The following is a 26,316-nucleotide window of genomic DNA, read 5'->3' on the forward strand; positions in this document are numbered from 1 at the left end:
TTTGTTAGTTGTATGCTGGCTACACGCCTGATGAGATACATCCCAGGGTGCTGAAGGAGCTCAGGGAGGCGCTGGCAGGGCCTCTGAAAGACCTGTTTAATAGATCCTTGGTAATGAGAGTTGATCCGCAGGATTGAAGAAAGAAAGGCGATTGTGATCCCTCTTCACAAAAATGGGAGGAGCCTGGAAACTACAGACCAACGAGCCTTACCTTGGTGGTGGAAAAAAAACTAATGGAGACACGTCTGAAGGAAACGATAGAGAATTATCTGCAATTCAGTGGTTTTCTCGATGGCTTTACCAGAGGAGGATCATGTCAGACAAAGCTGACTGATTACAGAATTAGATCAAGGAAGAGCACTTGATGTGATGTATCTGGATTACAGCAAAGCTTTTGATACAGTCCTGCATAGAAAGCTCATGAAGAAATGGAAAAGCCCAGGAATGGGTCCCAAGATGGTGAAATAGATCAGAAATTGGTTGCTTGACAGATGACAGTGAGTCGTCATAAATGGAATCTACCTTGAGGAGAGAAGAGTGTTAAGCGGAGTTCCCAAGGATCGATTCTGGGACTGATCCTTGGGACATTGCGGAAGGGATAGAAGGTAAAGTTTGTCTTATTTGCGGATGATGCTAAGCTCTGCATGCCTGAAGGAGAGAGAGAATGAGAAGTGATTTAAGAGAGCTTGAGGAGCGGTCACAGATATAGCAATTAGTATTGAATGCCAAGAAGTACAGAGTCCTGCTTCCAGGATGTGGTAATCCAAAAGAGCTGTATGTGATGGGGAGGTGGCGAGAGAGACCTTGATCTGAAGGTGGTGAAGCAATGTGAGAAGGCAGTGGCTGCTGGGCTGCATAGAAAGAGGCAGGAGAAAGGAGGTGATAATGTCACTGTACAGGCCATTGATGAGGCCTCATCTGGAGTTTAGTGTTTGAAAGACCGCATCTCAAAAAGGGCAGAGAGAGGATCAGAGCAGTCCAGAGAAAGGCGACCAACATGGTGTGGGGCCTGCACCAAAAGAGTTATGAGATGAGACTGAAGGTCTCATCTCATAACTCTTTTACCCTGGAGGAGAGGAGAGTTAGGGGTGATATGATATGGACCTATAAATACCTGAAAGGCATTAATAAAGCACAGGAATCAAACTGTAGAACAAGGGATCGAATAAGGAGCAATGTCAGGGAAATATGGGTGGATACATGGAATGCCCTCCCAGAAAAGAGGTCATGAAGACAAGGATGGTCATGGAATTCAAAAGACCATGCAATAAGCACAAAGGATTTCCTAGTGGATAAATGATGGCGACAAAGAAATGGAAACCCATGTTGACTGGGATAACCTACACAGAGCAACAATTACCCTAAGAAGAAATAAAGAAGACTGGGCACACTGGATAGATCATGTGTGTCTTTTTCAGCTGACATTTACTGTGTCGCTGTCTTACTATATTACTGTGTCGCTGTGTTACTATATTACTGTGTCGCTGTCTTACTATATTGCTATGTTGCTGTGTTATTGTGTTACTATATTAGTGTTACTATATTACTGTGACGCTGTGTTACTATATTGCTATAACTGTCGCTGTGTTACTATATTGCTGTTGCTATAACTGTTGCTATATTACTGTGTCGCTGTTACTATATTGCTGTTACTATGTTACTATATTGCTGTTGCTATAACTGTTACTATATTACTGTGTCGCTGTGTTACTATATTGCTGTTACTGTATTACTGTGTCGCTGTGTTACTATATTACTGTGTCGCTGTGTTACTATATTGCTGTTACTATAACTGTTACTATATTACTGTGTCGCTGTGTTACTATATTGCTGTTACTATAACTGTTACTATATTACTGTCGCTGTGTTATTGTGTTACTATATTACTGTGTTACTATGAATGGGTTTATATGTAAAAAGACTTTGGTTTGTCGGGTCAGAGTACAAGTTCATTTGATGACCTTGCCAGGGCTATGACTTCTTTTGCCAGTAGTTTTGAAGAAGAAAGCTACTTCATCATTTCACTGCCACCTGTCCTACATCTGTCCTGCTTTTCCCAGGAGCCCTGCTACGGACATAGCCACATTTATTGTATTCATGATAATTATGACACTCTCTCTCTCTCCCTGATTTGCTTTTCGAGTTCCCCTTTTGTCTTTCCTGAATCTTAAACTGGCCTTTACTAATCACAGCAATATTTAGTCTCAAATGACTGCCGCCTCTTTCTTCTTAGAAAATTGTGTATCCATTTCTGACTCATCGCTATTGTCTGCGGTCTCGGAAAGTGGAGAGAGAGAGTGCACTGGGGAAGGGGGGGCCGCGTTCACTGGAGGTGAGCGCAACGCAGTCTTTTTGTTTAAATCCAATAACTCGGTATTATAAAGGTCCTCAGCCGGTGCATCCAGAAATTGATGGAAACCCGGTGTTAACGGCAGCACGAGCTGCCTGCGTGCGTCCGTCGGGGGAAGTCGCTCAGGAGGGTTGTGAAGCCGGGTTCAGAAGACGGAGCTGCAGAAAAGAACCGGGACAGCAATCCGGAACGTTCCTACAGCGCGACCGACCGATGCTAAAGTTATGGCGTCACGGTCCCTAGCGTAAAGTGCTCGGGAAAGCACGAGTGCCGATGCTTTGCTATCGGCAAAGTTTGCGGAAGCCGTTTGGGGGAGATGCATAGCGGAAGTAAAACCTCTGTGGAACCGACGGAGGCCGCCCTGCGAGTCAGAAGTAAGAAATGTTCTTCCATTCTCCCCGAATGGCCCGGAGAAAGGGCGATTTGTAAGGGAGCGACGGCTGGAAGTGCAGGGCCCCTTCAGTGCCCTGAAATGTTCTCCCTTAGCAGGGAAGCGAGCGTCGGGGGCTCCCTGGCCGATTCAGGAAGGCAGCAGCAGACGTTGCTCAGTGGCAGTGCTGGCTCCTGTATTTGTTCGCTGGCCGTGACCCTGCCGTGTGTGATTTATTCTGCATAGGCTTGCCCATAAAAGAGAGAGAGAGAGAGATCAACAGCCTTTCCTCATAGGGGAGCTGTTCCATCCCCTTTATCATTTTGGTAGCCCTTCTCTGTACCTTCTCCATCGCAATTATATCTTTTTTGAGATGCGGCGACCAGAATTGTACACAGTATTCAAGGTGTGGTCTCACCATGGAGCAATACAGAGGCATTATGACATTTTCCATTTTATTCACCATTCCCTTCCTAATAATTTCTAACATTCTGTTTGCTTTTTTGACTTCCTCAGCACACTGAGCCGACGATTTCAATATAACCTCAGATCACCTGTGTCCTGGTCTGTAACACTGTGGCAAAGCCCGGAGGATTGCAGCCCTGGCTTGTTAATTCGATGCAGTAAATGCAGTGGCACCGTGCCATGCTACGGCTCTGCCACATCTGGTTGTGAATATCATTAAAAGACATCTGTTTGTTTATTTAAAAATTCTTATAGTCGGCATTATACAATAAAACTCGTTGTAGAAGTCCTAGAGGGAATAATATACGACAGAGCGTACAATGCACAAAGCATTTGTGGGTCTAAATACACTGCATGGTTTTAGGAAAACAGAATGAATTCAGTCTACACAAGAAATCCTTTCACGTGGTTTGAATTTGGCTTGCTACTAACATTGAACTTAGACTAGCAAATACTGAAAGCAGCGTCTTTGTTACTATAGCGACACGCCTCTTCCCTCGGCCGAAAGTGAGTGGAAAGCTCACCCTTGTTCTCCCCTGGGTCAGAGGCACTGGGATCTGTATAAGGAGATGCTTGAGTGCCAGGGAGATCAGACCTCGGTGACGTGTTAGAGACTTTACGCTGTTTTATAATTTGTGTTATCTACGTATGCCCGTGCGCATAACTCTTGCTTATCCGATGCACAAAAAAACCGAGAAGACTTTAAGGCTTTTAGCTTCTCCGTTATGCCCGGGTTGTAAGCCCGATGAAGGAATGCCCTTGGAAAGCAGCAGGAGTTTGCAGGAGGAGGGTCTCGGTGCACGGCATTCCCGTTAGCCGTAGCTGGAAGGGAGGCACAGCCGCTACAGGTGGGCGAGGAGTGGCCTGTTGGTGTGAGCAGTGTGATTATAAGGGCAATGGGGGAAACCAGGATTAATTCCTTTTCAGATTTATTAACCGCCTCATCCCCACGGGGCTGAAAAGTGGGTTCATATCCCGCGTCCGCCAAGGCCCTCCGTGTCCTGTTGCCTCAGGCGCCCACTTAGATCGAAGAGACTTTTACCGTGCACGAATCGCAATCCGCCTTGAGCTTATTCTGGAAAGGCAGAATAAAAATGCCCCCCCCCCCCAAAAAAAAATCTCCTCAAACAAAACTGCAGTCGTCCACTCTCTTTCTGGGCCGCGAGGAGCGTCCAAATGCTGCTCTAGTTTCCTGCGTCTGCAGCGGTGCCCGGGCAGCGCTGGCACCGAGTCGCCTTTCCTTTTAAACAGTATTTATTTACTTTCAGAATTCAGACTGAAAGGGGAGGGGTCGAATTCCCTACCCCCCTCCCCCCGCTCCCAAAGGTGACCCGGAGCCCAGGTAATAGGAATTTCATTCTGCTGCTCCAGAACCCAAGAGCACATCTGCTGCGTCCGAGCTGGGCCCAAGGTTTAACGATCTGGGGAGAAAGCGAGGGGCCGACGCTGCTCGGATTCCCCGCTCGCTGTTAGACGTCTCGGGGGGGGGGGGGAGAAACTCGCTGACCTAAATAATACGTAACCCCCTTGCTCTCGGAGGAGCGGAGACGCTTTGCCGAGGAGAAGAAGCTGTGAAGAAAATGACTGAGAGCGCCAGCTGAAGACGGTGGGGAGGAAATCTTTTATTTCCCAGCGTCTTACAGTCGAGCTGCTCGTTACAGAGTCACCTCGCCAATAAATCGTCGGGCGCCGAACTAGGTTACCAGAGCACACGCAGCTGGTTGTCACTGAAACTTTAGGCTCACTCTTTGTTTTTCCTCCAGGCTCATGTGCTGCTTTCAGGGCCCGATCCTTTCAAGAGTTTCACACCGGCCCCCCCAGTAGACACAGAATGGAAGAAACGTCTTTTGTTGCGCAATTTCTTTGACCAAGGAAGGACTCTGTGGATTGCTGGCCAGAAGTCAGGTGGGCTGAATTTCCGGCTGCCTGATCACCCCAGATGAACAACTTACCTTGTCCTTCACTTAGGCAGTCCCTAGAGTGCAGCCAGGTGATGGTAAAATATTGGGGAAAACCATGCTCCCTGGCTCTTCTGCCCGGCATCACGGCAGTAATGGGTGCTGTCTGCCACCTTTCAACGGGACGCAGCGTGAGCTAACTCACAGCCCTGCAGACTGGTAGCTGTCCTATGGTTTTATGGGGGGGGGGGGGGAGAGGAAGACTATTTCCTGCTTCTCCTTAAGCATGCCAGCTCAATCGGATCCAGCACCCATGAGCTGTCAATTGAAAATACCCAGGGATATTTTTGCCTGTTTAATATCCCCTCCCATCCCATCCCATTTGGCCAAGTCATGCAAAGGTCCTCAGCTGGGGCCGTACACCAGAGCTGACCCAGGCCTCGTCCATGCCTTTGGCATGGAGCTCACGTTTAAAGGTGCAGTCAACAAAATTGGCCCGGCAGATTTTGGTGCAATAAGTGGTGTCAGAGTGGAGGGCTTTGCCACACATGTCCAAGAGTCTTGTGTTGACTGTCATGGCACAGAAGGAAATGCCACTGCCATCTATGAAGTGGGGCGCTATAGTTGGCAGGAGTTGTCGATACAACCAACACCAAGCACTTCGGAATGGGCTGCTTCTGTGGCAGGGATGGTGCCGTGGCTCCAGGTTCCTCTTCAGCTTTGCCGGCAGCCCTGAGCAAGGGTGAGCTGATCTGTTTTCTAAAGATCTCTCCTCCAACTCCAGCTCAGAGGGTCCCTAAACTAGTGGAAGACCAGTTATTGGAGCTAGTGAAGGATTTCTTTGCCTGCTTCAGTCCTGAAGACTGAAGAAGGAGATTAGAATCTCTCCTGTCTGATGGAGGACATTTTCCTTCATATTAGGGCTGTTCCAAATTCTATGCCAGGACATACTTAACCGCATCAGTCAACATTACATTACAATCCTCAGCTTCGGCAGAGAACCAACAGATTTCTGCCCAGTGCCTCTACTTCTCTTACAAATGCCCATTCTTGAAGTGCCTTCCTCTCTTTTCAATGTCATTGAGCTCCTCCTAGCCTTCAGCAGTAGCTGCTGCTCACTTGAGGTCGCAGAGGGAAAAGCATCAGCCTTAGACTCAGTAGCAGACATACAACCTAAACTGGGCACCAGTTTTTAATGACCGAGACCCGCCTCCCCATCTCCTCCAGTGGGGGACAGGATTCAGTCCTTCTTCCCAGAATGGTTCCAGATAACCAAGGACCTGAGAATCATGGAACATAGCTACTGCTTACCCTTCTCTCAACCTCCTCTGTCGCAGTGGATATCAGTCTTCAACTCTGATCTTTCTCGAGTCAGCTCAACTACTGCTGGAAGTGTAATATCTTCTCGGGCAGAGGACAGTTGAAATTGTCCCTTCCCAGGAGTGTGGCCAAGGATTCTATTCCCTGTATTTCCTTATCCCCAAGAAGTCAGGTGGATTAAGGCTCATCGTTCAGGAGGATGGCAGACTCTGCCATCGCTGGCCCACATGGCATGCATGTTGAGGGTGCAGTAGGCTCCTTACACCTTCCGAAGGAGGCGGAGGGCGTATTGATTTTAGCTAGAAAGCCTTTGACTGGAAGATCCTATGGTTTCAAGAGGAAGAGATTCTTGACTTGGTGTGGGGCCAGCAGACTGTATCCCTTCTCCTGTGGCACGAGCGATTTGTTTCAGTATCATCTGCAGGCCTCAGCTCCTCTTTGGTTACAGTTTATCTCCATGCCGTTGCAGTGTTATCACCTGCAGGTGGAAGGGCTTCTGATCTCTCTCCATCCTTTGGTTTCCAAGTTCGTGAAAGAGCTGTGGCCTTCCAGACCTCCTGTCAATAAACCGCCAGTGACTTGGGACCTCAGTGAAGTTATAACTCAACTCCAGAAACCTCCTTTAAGTCGGTGTACCTGAAGTTTCTCAGGAATGTGTTGGAAAGTGTTTGTTTCCCATGCATGATGAGTAAGTGAACCTTGGGCTCTGCTTTCATATTCACTCTGCTTGCAGTTTTTTCACAATCGGGGTGATTCTGGGTTCTATGGACCCACCCCCGAGTTCCTTATAAACTGTCTTCTGTGTTCCATATTATTCAAGCTATTGTTCTTTATAGTTTACAGTTTATTGATTTTCTAGACCGTCACATCAGCCGTAGCTTTCACAACTGTGTACAATTATATTTAGCATGAGAAATACAATAAATTCGTAAAAGGATAACAGCTAAAAATACTAAAAGATGAAGCACAGAAATAAATTAGCTGTTAAAATTACCTCGGACCTCATGCGCAGAGAGGAGAATGGCTCTTCATTCCTTGGACTACAAGAGCCCTGCCGTATTACCTAAAGAAGACTCAACCTTCCCATCCATCTTCTCAACTTTCCATGTCCTACGATCCCAATAGATTGGGAAGGGGCAGTTGCCAAACAACCTCCGTTCAGTTGGCTAGTGGTCTGTATCACTCAATGTTACGTGCTGCCTGGCTTGCAGATTACAAACTCTCTCAAGGCTCATGAAAGCGAGAGCCATGGCGACTTCAGCGGCTCGTCTCGGAGCCACTTCCATTGAAGACGCATGTAAGGCTGCTGCTTGGATTGTCTGTGCACACCTTCACGTCCCATTACTCTTTGCACAGTATGTCCTGGGGAGAGGATAACTTTGAACCAGCAGTTCTGTGCAGCCTCTTCACCCAGTAGTCTGTTCTCCTCCTGGTGGGGCCGAGAGTTGTCTTTAAATTTCTGCTTCTGTAGTACAGCCCTCAGCTTGGGATGCCCCCACACATAATGGCTTTATCGATGGAGAAGGCAAGTTTGCTTACCTGTAAACAGGGTTCTCTGAAGACAGCAGGATGTTGGTCATTCTTAATGCCCGCCTGCCTCCCTGGGAAGTCGACAACCCTGCTAAAACTTTAGCTGTGGAAGAATCTGAGAGGCTCATGAGGCAGAATGCGGGGAACCCTCGTGCATTGCGCCATCAGATGATGTCACCACGCCTAACGGCTGATTCATTCTGCTATCTATGCAAGTAAGCAAACTTGCTGTTCATATGGATAGGTTTGGCTGAAAATGCAGTGTTCTCATTCAAGACTCTTTTGGCATGAAATAGCAGAAACTGGATCATTTTATTTAGTTGCATGGAACTGCTGAGGACTGGGACAGGATTACCTTTATCAGTACTGATAAAAAAAATAAATAAACAAACAGTTGTGTTTATCTCAATTGTTTGCATGTCATGTGCCGTGGTAGTGCGCTACCATGCATGACAAGTTTCTTGGAAGTCACTTTAGACATTTCCATAGCAAGCAGTAGGGTGGGCCCAGGACAGATGACGTCGTTGACTGGAGTAGCACATTGGATAAAATGCATTCCAGCAGAAGGCTGAAGGTCAGGCTGCCATGCCGAGACTCTCCTCCTGTTGCCAGATACCACTCACTGGTGCTGCTGGAGTTTGCTGCCTAAAGCCAGACGTGTACTGGCAGATGATGCAAGCTGCAGCCTCACAATGATACGTTCAAATGGATGTTACTAACCACTTTTTCAGATGATGGAAGGTAAGGCATCCTAGCATTTATCCACATGTTGGTGAGTCCGGACGTGTGTTTAAAAAATGCACAGGGAACAAGGCTTGCTGTTATTGGTTGGAGTCTGCCGCAACGATTTTGTCATGGCAGAGACATAAAATCAGTAAGCACCAAAGTTTAATTACAGACATCGTTATGAAGATCCTGCAGAGGAAATGGACATGTATATGTGTGTATGGTTTTTGGGTTTTTTATCATGGCTCCTTTACAGGACAAACAATGATGCAAGTTTGCCTGCAGGGCTAGATGCCAGGAGATAGGCAAAATGAACACTGAATATGTGGGAATGTGGGAGCAGGATCCAGTGCTGGACAGTGAAAGATACTCTCAGGATGACTCTACTATGGAAAACACCGTCAGAAAAAAACCCAACCTACCCACCCTCTGCCAAGACAAAGCAAAGGCAGGTAATTTTCAAAGGAAATGTAGCAAAGTATCCTAGCACCTAACACGGGTGAAACTAAGTGACCGTTCAGTAGCAACTTTCAGAGAGAAACGAGGCGTAGGTAAGTTACCGGCTGCCGCCAGAGAAGGCCCTCTTGGCCCATCCTGACCCCTCTCCTCACCATCTGCTGCTGATACACTTATTGCCCCCTCCTTCCAGCTTCATTTCAGGATGAGGGGGGGTCTCTTCCTGTCTGGCAGAGTATTAGGGACCGACCAGGAAGACACTGAGCTTTGCACACCACAGAGGTCTCTGCAGATAGGACACGATTAGGGACCTTTTTTTTTTTTTCCCGGTTTTTATTATTCTGTATTTTTCCCAGGGATTTATCAGGCTTTATTATGATAGGGACCAAAAACAGGAGAAAATTGGTTTGAAAAAAAAAAAAAAGACTCGTTAATCTTTCCAGGTAAATATTGGAGTTTATTTTGGTGGACAGAAGCCAGGATAATGGAATAACATCATCAGATTCGTCCACCCACCCACTCAGCAGCGTCCCCATCTCTACCCCCGTCCCTTGCCTAGCATCATCCCCCACCCACCCAGCCGAGAATCTCCCTCCCTTCCCTCATCCTTACTGCTGATGGCTCCCGGCTTCTTCTTCTCTCCCCCCTCGGCAGCGGCTTACGGAGGCTCCCGCCCTCCCGCAACCTTCGTGCAGGACCAGCGAGCCTGCCGGAAAGTGCCGCCTAGCGGACAGGGCCTGCTTGAAATGCATCCACGAGTGAGGAGCCAGGGGGTGAGGAGCCAGGGTGAGGAGCCAGGACACGAAACACGGCGTGGGCGGCACTGGAGGGTGAGCGCTTGCACTGTCGGGGGACATTGAAACGCGGCGTGCAACTTGGCCCACGCTGGAGGCCTTGCAGCTCTGCATCTCTACAGCTACGGAGAAGTTTTCTAATCATCCTAAGGAGGGGGAATATCAGTCTAAGCCAAATGCCAATTCTGGGGGAAAAATCCAGGAATTTATGGGTGAAAATCGGTTTAAACTGAAGGCGAAGGACCCCAGGTGTGATTGGAATTTGCCGTGCATCCTGCCACTCGCTGAAGGAGGAGGGTAGAGAGAGAACCCGGCACACATTCTCTCCCCTCCGACCCCAGTACCTTTTTCCTTATAAAATCATTACTGCCCACCAGAAATAAACTTTACCACCACCAAGCTTCCCTTTTTTTTTTTTTTTACCACCTCCCCTGTTCCACATCTCCGTCTCTTTAGTTACCTTGCGATACTTACTATACCAGTCCTTTTACTGTTTTGCTTTGGATTTGTAACGTTGTGTATATCGTGTCAGCAGAATCAACAGATGGGACTGACTGTGTGATCTTCCTGTGGAAGGACGCAAGCCAAGTCTGTGAACATTGTTGTTCAGATGTAGATGTCAGACGGGAATGTTGTTAGGCTGTGCTGTTTCTGTGGATTTCATACCGTCCGGCCTGGAAGAGTGGCCAGCTCGGTGAATCGGCACAGGTGGGGCCTGTGTGTGTACTGTGAGCTGAGAGCTAACACAATGTCAAGGCATTGCCACGATTTCTGCAGACTTCGAGAAGTCTTGTTATTGCTTCCCCTGTAAGACGCTGAAATTATTCGTTAAAGAAATGGCGCAGTGATTGATGTCTGCATACAATCTTTTAAACATAAAGTTCGAAAGGATTGGGATTTTAGTGGCTAGCATGAAAAATATTCTAACCGCCACCGATGGCCCACGTGCTGCACACTTATTAACACTCAAATGAATTATTTTAAAAAATGATATAGAATGTATCGCCTAAAATGTAGTTTCTCGAGACAGGTCATTTACCTATTAAATGACCATCAAGTAACCTCTCCTTAATCAATATACCAAGGTTTGATAATTGAGAAAGTCTAGATAAGCAACTTGGTGGCCAGACACAGCTGGCCACCAGGGGCTTGTCCTGCTTGCAAGTCAGCTACCTTTGTTTACACCTCGGAGGCCACTTCTGTGCCTCAGCCTCTCTCTCATACCATCTCCGCTGCTGCTTCCTCTTTTCCCCCTGCTTGCCTGCATGATTGCTTGTCTCTCGCTTCACTGCTGTTTGGACCTTGGAGGCTACTGCTTCTTCTGCTCACTAGCCACACACCAGCCTTGCACCAGTAAATGCTGCAGAAAGTCAGCCTGCATCATTTGGATGCCCAGAAATGAACACTTCCGATTTATCTGACCTAGCTCAGATCCCAAGGGCAATGGATAATAAATAGGTGGATGACTGTATGTAGATACTGAATGTTATAGTGAATTTATTTTCTGGGAAATTTTATTTCAGATTTATAAACTGCCTTTCCAAAGAAAGCTCAAGGCAGAGAACAACATGTATAAAACAAAAATATATCATAACAGAATAAAAACATAATCAACATAAGTTAAACATTAAAAATCAGTAAAAAAAAAAAAATTAATAATAAACCCCCCCACAAACTAAATAAAAAAAAAAATCCACTTAATAAGAGCTAAGAGGACCTAAGTCAACTGTTCACATTACTTTAGTAAAAGCAGTAATTTAAACACATCAGCTAAAATCAATTATATAGAAACAGCTGTAAAAGTCAGGATTTTTCTGGTTTCCTGCAGTGAAAGTAATAAAATTCTGATTGGATCTTGCTGGGTAGTGGGTTCCATAGATGCGAGACAGCGTAAGAAGCAGCTCTCGCGCGTGGACCTTCTGATTTAACCTCATCAGGACCAGTAGTAAAGTTACGCAGGTGACATGGTGCGTGTTGCCGTGTTCAGCCTTGCAAAATCCGGGGGCTCCGTGCGCAAGTCTTGGCCCCCACGCCGGAGCGCCCACGGCCCTGCCCCCTCCTCTTCCTCCTCATTCTCGACGCACGCACGGGTATGCACGCGTGTACTTCCCGGCCTCTTAAAATATGCGTTGCTCGTGCGCGAACCACGGGGCCGTTTTTTGCTCGAGCAACGCTCTCTTAAAAACTTCCTCATAGCGGGCAGCTCGGAATCGCCGGTTTTTCTTTAGCCTGTAATTCTGTCACCGTGACCCGCGATTATCTTTTTCTTCAAAACCAATGCAATTTACTTTTGAATTAATTTAGTATTGCAGCCTTAACTACCATAATTTCATTATAACTGTTTGTATGGAAATAAAGGTGAACACAAAAAAAATCTAAGGTGATACTTCAGTACATTTCTTGACGAGCTTTTGGTAGCTGTACTCCCCCTGTCGGGTCAAAACAAAATGAAAACCAAAAAGGAAGCTGATGGTTTTTGTTTTCGCTTGATGAGGGGAAGTGAAACTCTTGAAAGCTTAGTCATTAAAATGTATTAAGTCCAATAAAGAGGCATCTGCTTCCAGAGTATCCGGCAAGCACAATCCTCATTTTTACATGGAGGTGCTGAAATCCCTTACCCCTTATTCAGAGAGGATGCCCTCTTGTTCCATGCTGAAAAGATGATCTACGAGATCCCTGTGGGATCTGTCGATGGAGTGAGATTTCCCTTTTATTCTAATGCAGGTGCCCTGAGTTTGGAAATCTTTCAGCCTCCTGGCCCCGCTCCGAACCTTTTTCTAACATTTGGATATCCCTGGTAATGCCGCAAGTTTCTCTTTGCACAGTTTTGCAGAAGCCATGAAGAGTCAGCCAAGGTTTGCTGGGCTGGACTTCCCAGGCGCTTACTACACCGGCCTGATCCTCCTGGCGAGCGGGGTCTTGTTCGTGGTCAGCAGCTTCTCGGCGCTGGGATTTGTGGGAACCTATTTAGGTAAGAATACGGTTTACAGAAATGAATGCATTGCACAAAGTTTAATTCTAGCCGTCTGGTCACAACGTGGCAGTGGAAAAGGCTGCGTTCCCCCACCCGTCACACCCTTACCCATTATTTGCGTACTCCCGCAACTCTTTTCCGATAATAGTTTAATGGTGGATGATAATGGCCGCAGCCCAACAATACAAATAACCATCAATAAATAACAATAGCAATAACATTAACATAACTATTAAAACAACATAACAATTAACAACTACTTTAACGTGACCAGCGAACACCCCCCACCGCTTCTACGTGCCAAGCATGAAAATCCGCGGAGGCGCGCGCCCACACCCCCCGGCCGTAGAAGCCGGGGAGCTGTCACTGACCCCTGGCCGTTAAAGCCGTAGCGTCGTTGCCGGCGACCCAACCGTGGAAGTCTGGTCGTTTCTGGGTTTGTTCAATTTTTATTTTCAGCTCTTGTCCCGACACTCGGTTCCAGCTCTGCAGGGAGATGACTGGGGCAACACGCTAGCTCCCCCCCCCGTCTCCCACCTCCTACCCGATAACAACTCGTGACCCTGCTGCCGTTCAGAAGAAAGCCGCGGTTAGCAGAGATCCAACGCAGGAGACGCCAAGCTCGTATTATAATTGCAGACCACGACTTCCGGGCCTTTACCTGCGGACGTGGTTACTCCGGGAACGAGCGGATCCATGCCAGCCCCCCCCCCCCCCCCCCCCCCCGAGCCGGCACAGAGCTCAAGAAAATATTTTCAAGGGGAGCAAACTTGGCAGAGTCAAATTTTGTAAAAGCTTATGATCAAGTTTAAAATAAATAAATAAATAAAACACCGAACGTGAGAGGAATATAAGCAGGGACCTTTGCTTTTCAATGTTTCTTTTCTTCCTCCGGGGAGCTTATAAATAAATAAATAAATATTATAAATAAATAAAAAACCCCACCAAAACTGAGAGGAATATAAGCAGGGACCTTTGCTTTTCAATGTTTCTTTTCTTCCTCCTGGGAGCTTATAAATAAATATTATAAATAAATAAAAAACCCCACCAAAACTGAGAGGAATATAAGCAGAGACCTTTGCTTTTCAATGTTTCTTTTCTTCCTCCGGGGAGCTTATCGGCATTTTATTATCGCAAGAAGAGATTTACTTGGGAATAATGCGGAGTCATTTTTCCCCACTGATGATGATGATGATGATTTTATTTTTTCCCCAGTTTTGTTTTGATGTAATAAATGCTGATAAATTCCCAGGAGAAGTTAAGGTCCCTGCATTATAAGGAAGGTAAATGATACCATAGCCCGAGCTGATGTGCTTTCCGGACCTTTCTGACTGTATTCGTTATTTGGCAACTTCCTTTCCTGGTGCTGGGAGACTTCTCGTGCATCATGAAGACTGGGTCCGTGAAGCCCGGGGGGCAAATTGCCTCCGTTTTGTGAGAAACAAAGTCTGTATCCTGGTAGGATGCTTAAATTGAATCGGGAGAAAAGCCCCCCACCCTCCCCCCTTGGTCATGCTCCGATTCTTGGTCGGTGGGGCGGCCCTCGGCGTGAGAGCTGTCGACGCCCACGAGCTTCGGAGACCACGGGACACCCCCCCCCGACCTTCACATAAGGACGAACGTGGGCGTAAAAGTCCATGCAGATTTGGGTAAAGCTTCTCTCTCCCCCCGCCCCAAACCGGTCCCACCGCGCGCTCCGATGCCCTTCCCCTCTTCCGGCGTCGACGCAGGGACCCGACTCCTGCCGCTCCTGAGATTTGTGAGGGAGCGCGGCTGCCGTGCTGGCCCGCCCCGGACCAACTCCAGACGTTTGTGACGAGGTTTTGGGGAATGAGCAGAGCTTTCCAAAGCTGCTCACAGACGTATCCGGTTCATCCCATAAGCAGGTCAGAGCTTCCTTTCCACGAATCGTAAGTGGAATTTGCTCCTATTTTTTACGCTTCGATCCCAAAAATGGCAATTTCTGGAGAGCGGTTTCGGTGCTAATCTAGGGTAAACGGCTCCCATCTCGGATCGTGAGTCACGGCTTCAGAATCAGGTTTCTGTGCCACACAATTTTCTGCCCAGCAGTATCCAAGCTGGAGCTCTTATGCTTTCTGTTCCACATCTTCATTTTAGTCGATAAGGCTGTGTTTATTTTTTCCTTTCAGATCCGCAGCGGTTATGGTCCCTGCTTATCAGGGCTTCCTGTCTGTGCTGTACAACCGCACACACTTGCTTTCTTTGTGTGGTTTTTTTTTGCTGTACTTTTAATGCCTGGAGGATGGGAGGGGGGTTACCTTCTCCTCTTACGCGTGATGGGCTCGAGCTGCCCCTATAGAGGCCGTGGGGGACGGGGGCTGGACGTTTGCATTGTGCTGTCTGCCCGACCCTCGGTATTCGGTGAGTTTCTGTGTCAGACTGAAACTCAACAAAAGCAAACGTTTGCATTCACTTCTGGTCCACTGATGCTCGACTAACTTTGCCCCTCTGTTAGGAAAGTGGCTGGCGGGAAGGCCCCACGAGCTGTGGTAGTCGCCCTGACGCCACCTGGCGTGGCTCAGGATGCCGCTGACCCCGCTGACTTCCGAGCTCGGCCTCTCGCACCGCCAGCCTGCTCCTGCCCCAGACATCCTGAGCCACACGCGTGTGCACGCACAACGCCTGCCTCACTATAAGAGGGCTCCACAGGCGGTGCTTCAGCGCTGAGCCACGGGTCTTGTACCATCGGCCGTGGAGAGCCTGGTGCTGCTTCCTTCCTGGTTCCTGCGTTCCCAGCTTTGCCTCACCTCCTTGCCTCGGATTCCACCCTTGCCTGGACCTTGACCATTCTTGCTTGCTGCCTGCCCTCTGACCCTAGCCTGGCCCTGGATCAACGCGTATGCTATGGCCAGAGAGGCCTTTGCCTAAGACTTGCCAGCCCCCGGAACCGAAGGGCTCAACCAATGGGGAGAGAGGTTGGCATAGGTGAAGCTCCAAAGTCTGTCTCTTCCGTGCGTAGCACCTATGGGGCCTTCCCTATAGGTTGAGCCAATCTCAACCTATAGGGAAGGGTCCACAGATCTGTATGTGCTTTCAGCCAAAGCAGTAATGGGAGACTTTAGAAACTGGACACATTTTAGCAGATCACTTTACTGTAAAAACAAATCAGCCGCCGAGGCTATAGGCCCTCACGTTCCTTCCTTCCTTCTGCTCTTCTGTGGATCTCATCCTTGGTTTCCGGGGGTCCTGGTGCAGGAAACCAACTCCTACCCTTCTAATTGAGATTTTGATGGCTCTCCATAAGACTCCAGGGTGTAGGAGATAGGCTCTTCCATCTTACCTCGCACAGACTTCTCGGATGCCTGAAAGCCCTCACAGCATAGGGGAGAGAGATCTGTGATTCAAGCAGGACCTCCCAGGGAAGGTCGCTGGTCCTCAGTTTATTTTATGTTCTGCCACAACCTCTTTTTCTTCCCGGCAGTACTTTCACGTATTCCTCTAAAGCAAATAGCCAGAGCCTTCCAATTTCATAACCACCGGAATATTTTTTTTTTTTTTGCAGGATCCCTTGTTGCAAGTCAGAAATTCTCAGTGAATGTAACTTAGAATAATTTTGTTTGCTGTCTTACTACTTTTTCCTGCAGTTTCTGCAGTGGCTTTCTGATCCGCTGCCTTGCACAGAAGCGTTTTCTTCTCACGTTCAGCCCGATTGGGAAGCCGGTTAAAATCCCCCTATGATGGGGTCTGGAAAAGGGGATCGCTGCGTTTTGGTTGGAAAGGAGGCGCATGAGAGCAGCATGCACTGTGCAGGTGGGAGCTGGCCACGTACGCCAGCCATCAGGACAGAGGTCTGGGACCCTGTGGTCAGCACGCTCCTGCTGTGCTTGCCTTCTGTTTGGTTTTATCAGGCAGACCCTTTCTCTTTGCATTACTCAGGATGGCCACTGATTGTGTCATTTATATTTGGGCTCCGTGTTCTGGCCGTGCTGCTCTCGCTGATGACGACAAAGGATCTGTGCCGGGCGGCTCGCATCGCCGGGCGACCATCAGGCTGCCCGACCCACGAGGACAAGCTTGACCTACGCTGTATTTCTCTCTTCCATGTGAAGTACAGGAACTGCTTTCTGCCTTTTGTGACTTCCGGGGCAGTACCTGCTGAATTCACCAGTACCAGGGGGGTGGCCCACTCTCCGGTCCTCGAGAGTCACAAGCAGGTCTGGTTTTCGGGAAATCCACGGCGAATGTGAATGAGAGGGATTTGCATGCATTGCCTCGATTGTATTGTAAATTCATCTCGTGCCGTGGCCATGGTGGATGTCCTGAAAACCAGGCCTGTTTCGCAGCTCTCCAGGATCGGCGTTGGCCATCCCTGTACTGGGACAAGCCTGGCGCGGGTTAGGTGTGCAGTTTTTTTTAAACAAAGCGAACCCCCAGCCAATCTTGTAACAATTACGTGCCTGAGAGCAGGTTTTCTTAGGCTTGCTGCAGGCGTGGCTCTCCAGGGTCCCTGCGTGACGATGGCGGCTGCAGCCACCCAAGGTTTGCAGCCATGCCAGCTGCAGGTCGGCACTTTGCTCCTTTGTGCGCTCTTTCTAGTGTTCGTGTAAAACTCGAGTTGGCGTCAGATCCAGATACTTTGAACTTAAAAGGGACGGGACCTTTGACTTCACTTTATTACTAACTTTTTGGCAAAGATGCATGTGAAAAAGAAAAAAAAAACAACCCCAAACCCCAGCTGAGGAAAGCGTGTGAAATGAGCCTATTCTTAGCTCAGGCCTTTCGGCTCCCTGCAGACGGCCTCTCGTCGAGTCGCTGTTAGATGCCTCAGCGATGCTCTCAGCCCGCTCGGCTAAGAGGCGTCAAGCAACCTCTGAAGAAAAGGGGCTGGAAACAGGCTTCTGATGAGCAAGCCGGCTCTCTCGCTGCCGAAATCTTCCCTTCCCTCTTTATTACGCCGGAGAATAAGTGGGAGCAGTCGGGTTCTCTGGCATCACGACACCCGGGCACGATTGTCGCTGGCGGAGCAGGCCAGCTCTTGGGCGCAGTGGGGTAACCTTTTATAGGGGGCGTACAATGCAGATACCGCGCCGAGCTGAGAAATTCACAACTGGAAACCGGTCCAGCGGTTTGACAGAGACGCAGCGACTCTGGCAGTGAAGAATGCCTCATGCAAACGTTAAAAGTCTTTTGAGATTAAAGAAAGGAGGCCGTTGCTGGTGCCTGCCAGTTACTGTTCACACTCGGCTGCTGACGTTTTCCAGGCCTGTTTTAAAAGGCGGCCCTCATTAATTTCCCAGGCCCCTCTCTGTAAATTCACACCAAGGTATAACATAATTTTGTCAGGGTTCCTCCCTTTGAAGCTGTTGTGCCATAGAATGAGTCCACAGCCCGCGTGGTTTGCTCGTTGGTTGTACCACGTTCCAGACCTGTTTTGTGTGTGTGTGAATTCAAAAAAAACAAAATAGCTATGTTACGGTTACCACTCTGCTTATTAAAAGGTGAATTTTAAAAGCCCGACGCACGAATTAATTAGGGGATGCGCGAATTATGTTGGGCTTGCACGCGCCGAGAGGGTTTTAAAAGCCGCCCTGATGGCGCGCGTGTAAGTGCCGCGGCGCGCACGTCTCAGATCATCGCAGAAAGGGTCTGGGCGTTTCGGGGCGTTAACCGGAAAACTTGCACGTAAATATTTACACGATCCGGCGCGTGCTGATGCCCCCCCGCCGCGTAACTTTACGTCTGCTACAGGTAGCGCGCAAGTCCAAAAAAAAAAAAGAAGCCATTTCAAAAGCTTTAAAGGGTCTGGGGTAACGGGGAGGGTTTAGAGGCTCTCAAACCAGGGGGTGGGGGAGGGCCTGTTAACTGGGTGAACTGGGAACGAGCTGGTAAAACTGGCAAATGCGTCTGTGAGCCTCCCTTTTAAAATCCTCCCCCCACCTACACGTTAGAAGTGCGCATCCACTTAAAACTGGGCGCACTTGCCGGCGCGGCCAGGCTGCTCTAAAACGGATGCACGCGTGTACACCCACGTGTTCTAACGCAGCCGCCTCCCGCACGCCGGTTCTGAAATTCACCTTCAAGCTTGTGCGTCCCCTGCCACCTTCGCTCCCTTCTGGGACGCGGCTGGCCTACCGAGGTGCTTTAAAGCTGCTGAGGACGCGGCTGGCCTACCGAGGTGCTTTAAAGCTGCTGAGGACGCGGCTGGCCTACCGAGGTGCTTTAAAGCTGCTGAGGACGCGGCTGGCCTACCGAGGTGCTTTAAAGCTGCTGAGGACGCGGCTGGCCTACCGAGGTGCTTTAAAGCTGCTGAGGACGCGGCTGGCCTACCGAGGTGCTTTAAAGCTGCTGAGGACGCGGCTGGCCTACCGAGGTGCTTTAAAGCTGCTGAGGACGCGGCTGGCCTACCGAGGTGCTTTAAAGCTGCTTAGGATTTTGAAGGCACACAGCGAGCCCTTTTTTAAAAATATTTTTAAACCATTATAAAAATGTAGCAGTCGACGATGAGGCGATGTGGGGGGAAATGGATAGAGCAGTGAGCCCGCGCCTCGGTTCTAATCCCAGCTCTGCCGCCAATTGCCTCTGTGTGACCTGGGCCTCTCCTGTGGCTACCATTTCCCTGCCTTCAGTTGAGTAATAATAATATCGGGACAGGCCATGCTCCACCCTAGACGCAGCTGTGTACGTGCATCCGACATGTCACGATGGCTCGTTTATATTCTGACCTTAATTGGATGAAAGCCACTGGGTACGGGACTCGCGCATGCATTGCTTTCAGTTGCTTTAATGACCAGAATGAGTTGAAAATATTCCAGTGGGGGGAGGCTGATGGTCTCTTTCGATCAGCAGACTGGAGACCGCGTCCCGAGCTTCCCGCTGACCCCGCCCCGAGACGGCGTTCTGAATGCATCACCCTCGACCTGACAGCTCGTTTCCACTTCTCTGAGCATTCTTGCTAAATTTATTCATGTTTTCTGCATTTCTCCCAATGTACTGTTTCACGCCGCTAATTGATAAACTCATTAACGAGCTAATGTGAAACTCTATTGAATAAAATTGCCAAATTAAGATTGTGCATCTCAGATAAGTAGTCTTATTCCCCAAGCGTGCCTTTTGTTCCCGCTCGAGCCCAGAGCCTCGCCGGGCTCTGACTGGAGTCAGGATTTTGTCGCCCCTGCTCTCTGTGGTCCTCAGAGGAGAAAAGGTCTGGAGCAGTAGCGAGGGTGACCCGCTGATGATCAGGTCAGGTAGCAGGAGAGCTGAAAGCTTTTTCCTTTGCTGCAGCGGACAATTACATATAATAATAATAATAATAATGTCCCTTTGTCAGGCAGGTAATTTTCTAAAATTGTGAATAATGCTTCTGGGGCGCGAGTGTTCGGCTGACAGCGTCAGCACGTTTCGGTCAGTTGTGCCACCCTATTCTGGATTAACAGCCCCCCCCCAGAAACGTTTTCGTGTAAAATGTGAAGACTAAATCAGAAAAGCTGCGTCGGCTGCGTCTGACGTCCTCTTTCCCTGTATTTGCGGTCCCCTGGCCCGAACCTGTCTTGTGTGTGCGCCCGCGCCACCCTCCCTGCCCCCGCTCCACTCAGGTTGCTGCCCGGTTCTCTATTTGCAGGGCAGCACAGAGCATCGAGGGCAAGAAGCGAGAAGAAACCCATGGAGCAGATTTTCGGCAAGATGTAGCCGAAGGAGTCTGCAGATCTCCGGGGGTGAAAATCCCCCCTCCCTCTCAGAACAAGCCCGGTGCAGCGTCTCTCTCCAGTGGGCCCTGTTGGACCTGACAGCAGCGTCTCTCTCCAGTGGGCCCTGTTGGACCTGACAGCAGCGTCTCTCTCCAGTGGGCCCTGTTGGACCTGACAGCAGCGTCTCTCTCCAGTGGGCCCTGTTGGACCTGACAGCAGCGTCTCTCTCCAGTGGGCCCTGTTGGACCTGACAGCAGGCTTTCACCCTTCGGACCATCAGGTGCCCCTAGCCTGACTGAGCTTGTGCGGTGTTGAAGGCGCAGGTTTGGAGTGGATTAGGACTTTCTTAGTAGATCGGTTCCAGAAGGTGGTTTTTGGGTTTTTGGTGTTTTTCCAGGGGGAATTTTTCTTCTGTCTGGAAACCGCCCTGCGAGCCTCCTCCCGGGGCTCCATCCTGTGCCTTTCGGTCTGTACGTGCGTCCCCCCACCGCTGGGTGGGATCGGATCAGAGCTGAGGTTGCCAGCTTCCTAGGTGTGTGCAGATGGCATTCAAGCGTATCTGGAGCTGGGCCCCCGCAGAGAGGAGGCAGTGTTGTTAAACTTGACTGGCTGCCTCCGCAGGATCCCGGATTGGGAGAGGGGTAATAGATGAAAGCTAAGAGGTCCTCTGGCTGCAGAAACCCCTCCCTTACTATGATGCCACCATCTCTCTGTGGTTGGAGCTGAGAGATTAAGCCCTCATTCTGGCCGTGGTTGGTGCTGGTGGGACGTATTGTAAGATCTTGGGAATGGAAGAGAGAAATCTCGCCCCTATCCCCCCCCCCTGCTAATCAACCCCAATCTCAGGGGGTGACAGTGCCCCCAAAGGTTTGCGGGCACGGCTGTAGCCCATATTTAGTTTGATCTCTGTCGCACCCCTCCCATCAAAGCCCTGCAGTGCTAAACTTACCTCCTCTGCTTGGAGTCCTGCCCCACTGCTGATGTGCTCCTCTCCTCCTCCTCCTGTGAGTATAGGACATTGCACGTTCCTTGACATACGAAGCCCTCACCCCCCCCCCCCCCCCCCACTACCGGCAGTGTCCCCTCGCTTCTCCTTTCCGGCGACTGAGACCGAGCCCGCATCCTTAAATCTCCCAGCGTAAGCTTTCTTTCTCACCCTCTCACCTCTTCCAGTTCGGTAGCATGGGTTCAGAACGGACACGCGATATGCCGCCTGCGGTTTGACCAATCCAGGACATCGTGCGCCGTCTGCGCAATGGAACATAATAGACAAAAGGAATCAGTGCATTTGAAGTGTTAAGGGTCAGCTTAATTAACTAAATAAAAAGGAAAGTAGGGCTACCAGAGTGGGGATTTTTTTTTAAATCTTTTGTAGACAAAGGTTAGTAGTAAGTGTAATGGAAGGGGAAGTAATGTAGAGTTCCACACTCCAAGCCTGGTCGGCTCCAGAAACACACCGCCGACTGCCTCCTGTCTCTATGCTGTACAGCTCCCCTCCAAACTGTAACTTTTTCTTGGTGTCAATTATTCATTCAGGAGAGACTGGAGGCCTGGGAGATTGGCAGTATTTCAGGGTGATGGGTAAGCTAAGGATATTCAAGGTGCGGTCTCACCATGGAGAGATACAGAGGCATTATGACATCCTCTGTTTTATTAACCATTCCCTTTCTAATAATTCCCAACATTGTTTGAGTTTTTGACTGCCGCAGCACACTGAACCGACGATTTCAATGTATTATCCACTGTGATGCCTAGATCTCTTTCTTGGGTTGTAGCACCTAATATGGAACCCAACATCGTGTAACTACAGCAAGGGTTATTTTTCCCTATATGCATCACCTTGCACTTGTCCACGTTAAATTTCATCTGCCATTTGGATGCCCAATCTTCCAGACTCTCAAGGTCCTCCTGCAATTCATCACAATTAGCTTGTGATTTAACTACTCTGAATAATTAATTAATAAGCTTGAGATTTATTTAATGTTTCAGTACTTCCCAGGTACTTGTGACTTGGCTTGGCCACTGTTGGAAATAGGATACTGGGCTTGATGGATCCTTGGTCTGACCCAGTATGGCAATTCTTATGTTATGTTCTTATCTGCAAATTTGATCATATCGCTCGTCATTCCTCTTTCCAGATCATTTATAAATATATTAAAAAGCACCCTTCTAAGTGCAGACCATTTAATCCTACTCTCTGTTTCCTGTCTTTTAACCAGTTCCCATCCACAAAAGTACATCGCCTCCTATCCCATGACTTTTTAGTTTCCTTAGAAGCTTCTCATGGGGGATTTTTTCAAACACCTTCTGAAAATCCAAATACACTTCATCTACCAGCTCACCTATATCCACATGTTTATTAACCTCTTCAAAAAAATGAAGCAGATTTGTTAGGCAAGACTTCCCTTGGGTAAATCCATGTTGACTATGTTCCATTAAATCATGTCTTTCTATATGCTCTGTGATTTTGATCTTTAGAATAGTTTCCACTATTTTTCCTGGCACTGAAGTCAGGCTCACTGGTCTACAGTTTCCCAGTTCACCCCTGGAGCCCTTTTTAAATATCGAGGTTACATTTGCCACCTTCTAGTCTTCAGGTACAATGGACAATTTTAGTGATAGATTACACATTACTAAAATTTCATTTTGAGTTCTTTGAGAACCCTGGGGTGCATAGCATCTGGTCTGGGTGATTTGCTACTCTTTAATTTGTCAATCTGGCCAACTACATCTTCCAGGTTCACTGTGATTTGGTTCAGTTCATCCAAATCATTACCCTTGAAAACCATCTCTGGAATCGGTATTTCCCCAGCATCCTCATAAGTAAACACCAAAGCAAAGAATTCATTTAGTCTTTTCACAATGGCCTTATCTTCCCTAAGAGCCCCTTTAACCCCTCGCTCATCTAATGGTCCATCTGTCTCCCTCGCTGGCTTCCTGCTTCGGATATATCTAAAATGTGTTTTATTTTGAGTTTTTGCCTCTATGGACACCTTTTCAAATTTTCTCATAGGAAGGCTAAAGAGGTTGGGGCTGTTAATGCTTTTTCCTATTTTCTTCAAATGGATCTTTCTACCACTGCCGGTATGGTTAAAAGGTGAGGTAAAAGAGGCTATTTTAGCCAAAAGATTTTCCTCTTTTAACCATGTCGACAATCATTTGGTCTTCCTCCATACTGCACGTCTAAGATAGTATTTTTAAACAATGTCCATGCCTGTTGTATACTCTTAACCTTTGCAGCTGTACCTTTCAGTTTTTTTTCTGTTTTTCTCATTTTATCAAAATTTCCCTTTTGAAAGTTTAGTGCTAGAGCCATGGATTTACTTAAGAAACATAAGAACATAAGAAAATGCCATACTGGGTCAGACCAAGGGTCCATCAAGCCCAGCATCCTGTTTCCAACAGTGGCCAATCCAGGCCATAAGAACCTGGCAAGTACCCAAACACTAAGTCTATTCCATGTAACCACTGCTAATGGCAGTGGCTATTCTCTTATTGTCCCCTTTCCAGTCATTAGCTCTAAATTAAATGGATTTATTTATTAGCTGGGTTATGGCTTAGTCTCCCTAGGAGGTTTGGTTTAAGTTGTTTCCAATTTGATATATTTCTGCATGGAGTGGCAATTACAACCCTAAACAATTTGCTGGGCAGACTGGTTTGGGGCTTTATCTGCCGTCTGTTGCTGTGTTATATTTTTTACTGATGTATTAGTTTCTTCATGTTTTAGATTAATGATGTATTGATGTATGCTTACTGTTACTGTATTATTTTTATTTGGATTGTGCTTTTGTGCAAGAAAGACAAACTAACACATTTATCTCTCTTACTTAAAGGAGACTATTTTGGTATCTTGATGAAAGAGAAAGTTACGGGCTTCCCATTTAATATCATGGAGAATCCTATGTATTGGGGAAGTACAGTCAACTACCTGGGATGGTCCCTCATGTGAGTATGACTATTCTGGGTGAGGCCCTCAAAGATTCAGCAACCCTAGAAACAGGATGCCAGAAAAAGACCTTACGGCCCAGCCAGTCTGCCCATCCGTCCTATTGCTTTAGCTTTATAATTCCCATCATCCCTCAAAGATCCCCTGTATTTATCCCAGGCTTTCTTGAATTCAGATACTGGTTTTTTTCTCCACCACCTCCACTGGGAAGATGATCCATATATTCACCACCCACTCTGTAAAGAAATATTTCTTAAGATTACTCCTGAGTCTCCCCCTTTCACACTCATCAACCTTGTTCTAGAGCCTCCTTTCCATTGAAAAAGGCTCATTCACCTCCTGTGCATGGAAACCTTTGAGATATTTAAATGTTTCTATCATATCTCCCCTATCCCACCTTTCCTCCGGGGTATATTGTCTAGATCTTTAAGTCTGTCCCCATATGCTTTAGAAAGAAGACCATTTTAGTCACCACCCTCTGGACTGACTCCATCCTGTTTATATGATTGTGAAGGTGGGGTCTCCAGAACTGTACTCAGTATTCCCAGTGAGGACTCACCAGGGACCTTTACAGGGGCAATATCACCTCCCTTTTCCTGCTGACCAGCCCTCTCCCTATGCAGCCAAGCATCTTCCTGGCTTTTACCGTCGCTTCATCCACCTGTTAGGCCACCTTAAGATCATCAGGTACAATCACCCCAGATCCCGCTCTTCCTTTGTGCTTAGAAGAATTTCACCTCCAACACCGAACCTTCCCCTTTGGGTTTTTGCATCCTAAATGCATTGCTCTGCATTTTTTAGCATTAAATCTCAGCCTGCCAGACCTGAGACCGTTCCTCGAGCATTGCTAGATCCCTCCTCATGTTTTCTACACCTTCCTGGATGTCCACTCTGTTGCAGATTTTAGTACCATCGGCAAAAAGACAAATCTTTTCCGACAATCCTTCCGTTATGTTGCTCACAAAAATGCTGAAAAGAGCCGATCCCAGGACTGATCCCTGAGGCTCACTGCTAATAACAGCCCCCTCCTCAGAGAAAACTCCATTTACCACTCCCCTTTGTCGCCTCTTACTCAGCCAGTGTCTAACCCAGTCAGTCACTCTAGCATCCATACGAAGGATGCTCTATTATTAAGTCACCTAGGTGGAACTGTGTCAAAGGCCTCGATGAAATCCAAGAACACTACGTCTAGCGCTGTCCCATGATCCAACGCTCTGATCACCCAATCAAAGAGATTGATCAGATTTGTCTGACAAGATTAACCTCTGGTAAAACCCTGCTGCCTCGGATCTTGCAATCCACTGGATTCCAAAAATTGAACTATAGTCTGTTTCAGCAGTGAATTCCATTGGTTTGCTCACCACAGGGCTCAGGCTAACCAGTCTGAGGAAACATTGAAAATGTCACCAGCGGAGCTGCCAGGACATCTCTAAGTCCCTTAGTACCCTCGGATGTGTCCCATCCGGCCCCATCGCCTTATCTACTTTAAGTTTAGTTAGGTCCTCACGCACTGCTCTGAAAATCAATCGAGGTTTACTTCACGTCCAGTCTTATTTGTATTTGCTTAATGTGGTCCTGCTCCAGGCCCTTCCACAGTGAGCACCGAACAGAAATATTTGTTAAGCAGTTTTGCTTTTTCCTCATCAGCCTCTACTTATTCCTCCCCGTCACCTCTGAGCCTCTCAGTGCCACCTTTGCACTTCCTTCTATCACTGACAATCTGTACCTAAAAAGAGTCTTTTCCCCTGTTTTCCCGTATTTGCTTTTTTTTCTTCCATTTGAATGTTTGCATTCCTGACTGCTTCCCCAGCTTCTCTTAGCTTTTCCAGTTATTGTCGCCT

At 48.0% G+C, this 26,316-nt stretch overlaps 1 protein-coding gene across 4 annotated transcripts in view; it reads left to right on the forward strand.

Annotated features, from left to right (window-relative positions):
- The window catches only part of PEMT (phosphatidylethanolamine N-methyltransferase), a 78,835-nt gene that overhangs the window by 41,350 nt on the left and 11,169 nt on the right, over window positions 1–26,316 (forward strand). For all 4 annotated transcript variants that reach the window (XM_029577149.1, XM_029577147.1, XM_029577148.1 and 1 more), the window contains 2 exons: window positions 12,735–12,880; window positions 24,363–24,474. In XM_029577149.1, coding sequence (XP_029433009.1) covers window positions 12,735–12,880; window positions 24,363–24,474 — 258 coding nt within the window. The remainder of the gene's footprint in view (window positions 1–12,734; window positions 12,881–24,362; window positions 24,475–26,316) is intronic.

This window comes from Rhinatrema bivittatum, chromosome 14, assembly GCF_901001135.1.
Source record: "Rhinatrema bivittatum chromosome 14, aRhiBiv1.1, whole genome shotgun sequence".
In the NCBI taxonomy this organism is placed as follows: Eukaryota; Metazoa; Chordata; class Amphibia; order Gymnophiona; family Rhinatrematidae; genus Rhinatrema; species Rhinatrema bivittatum.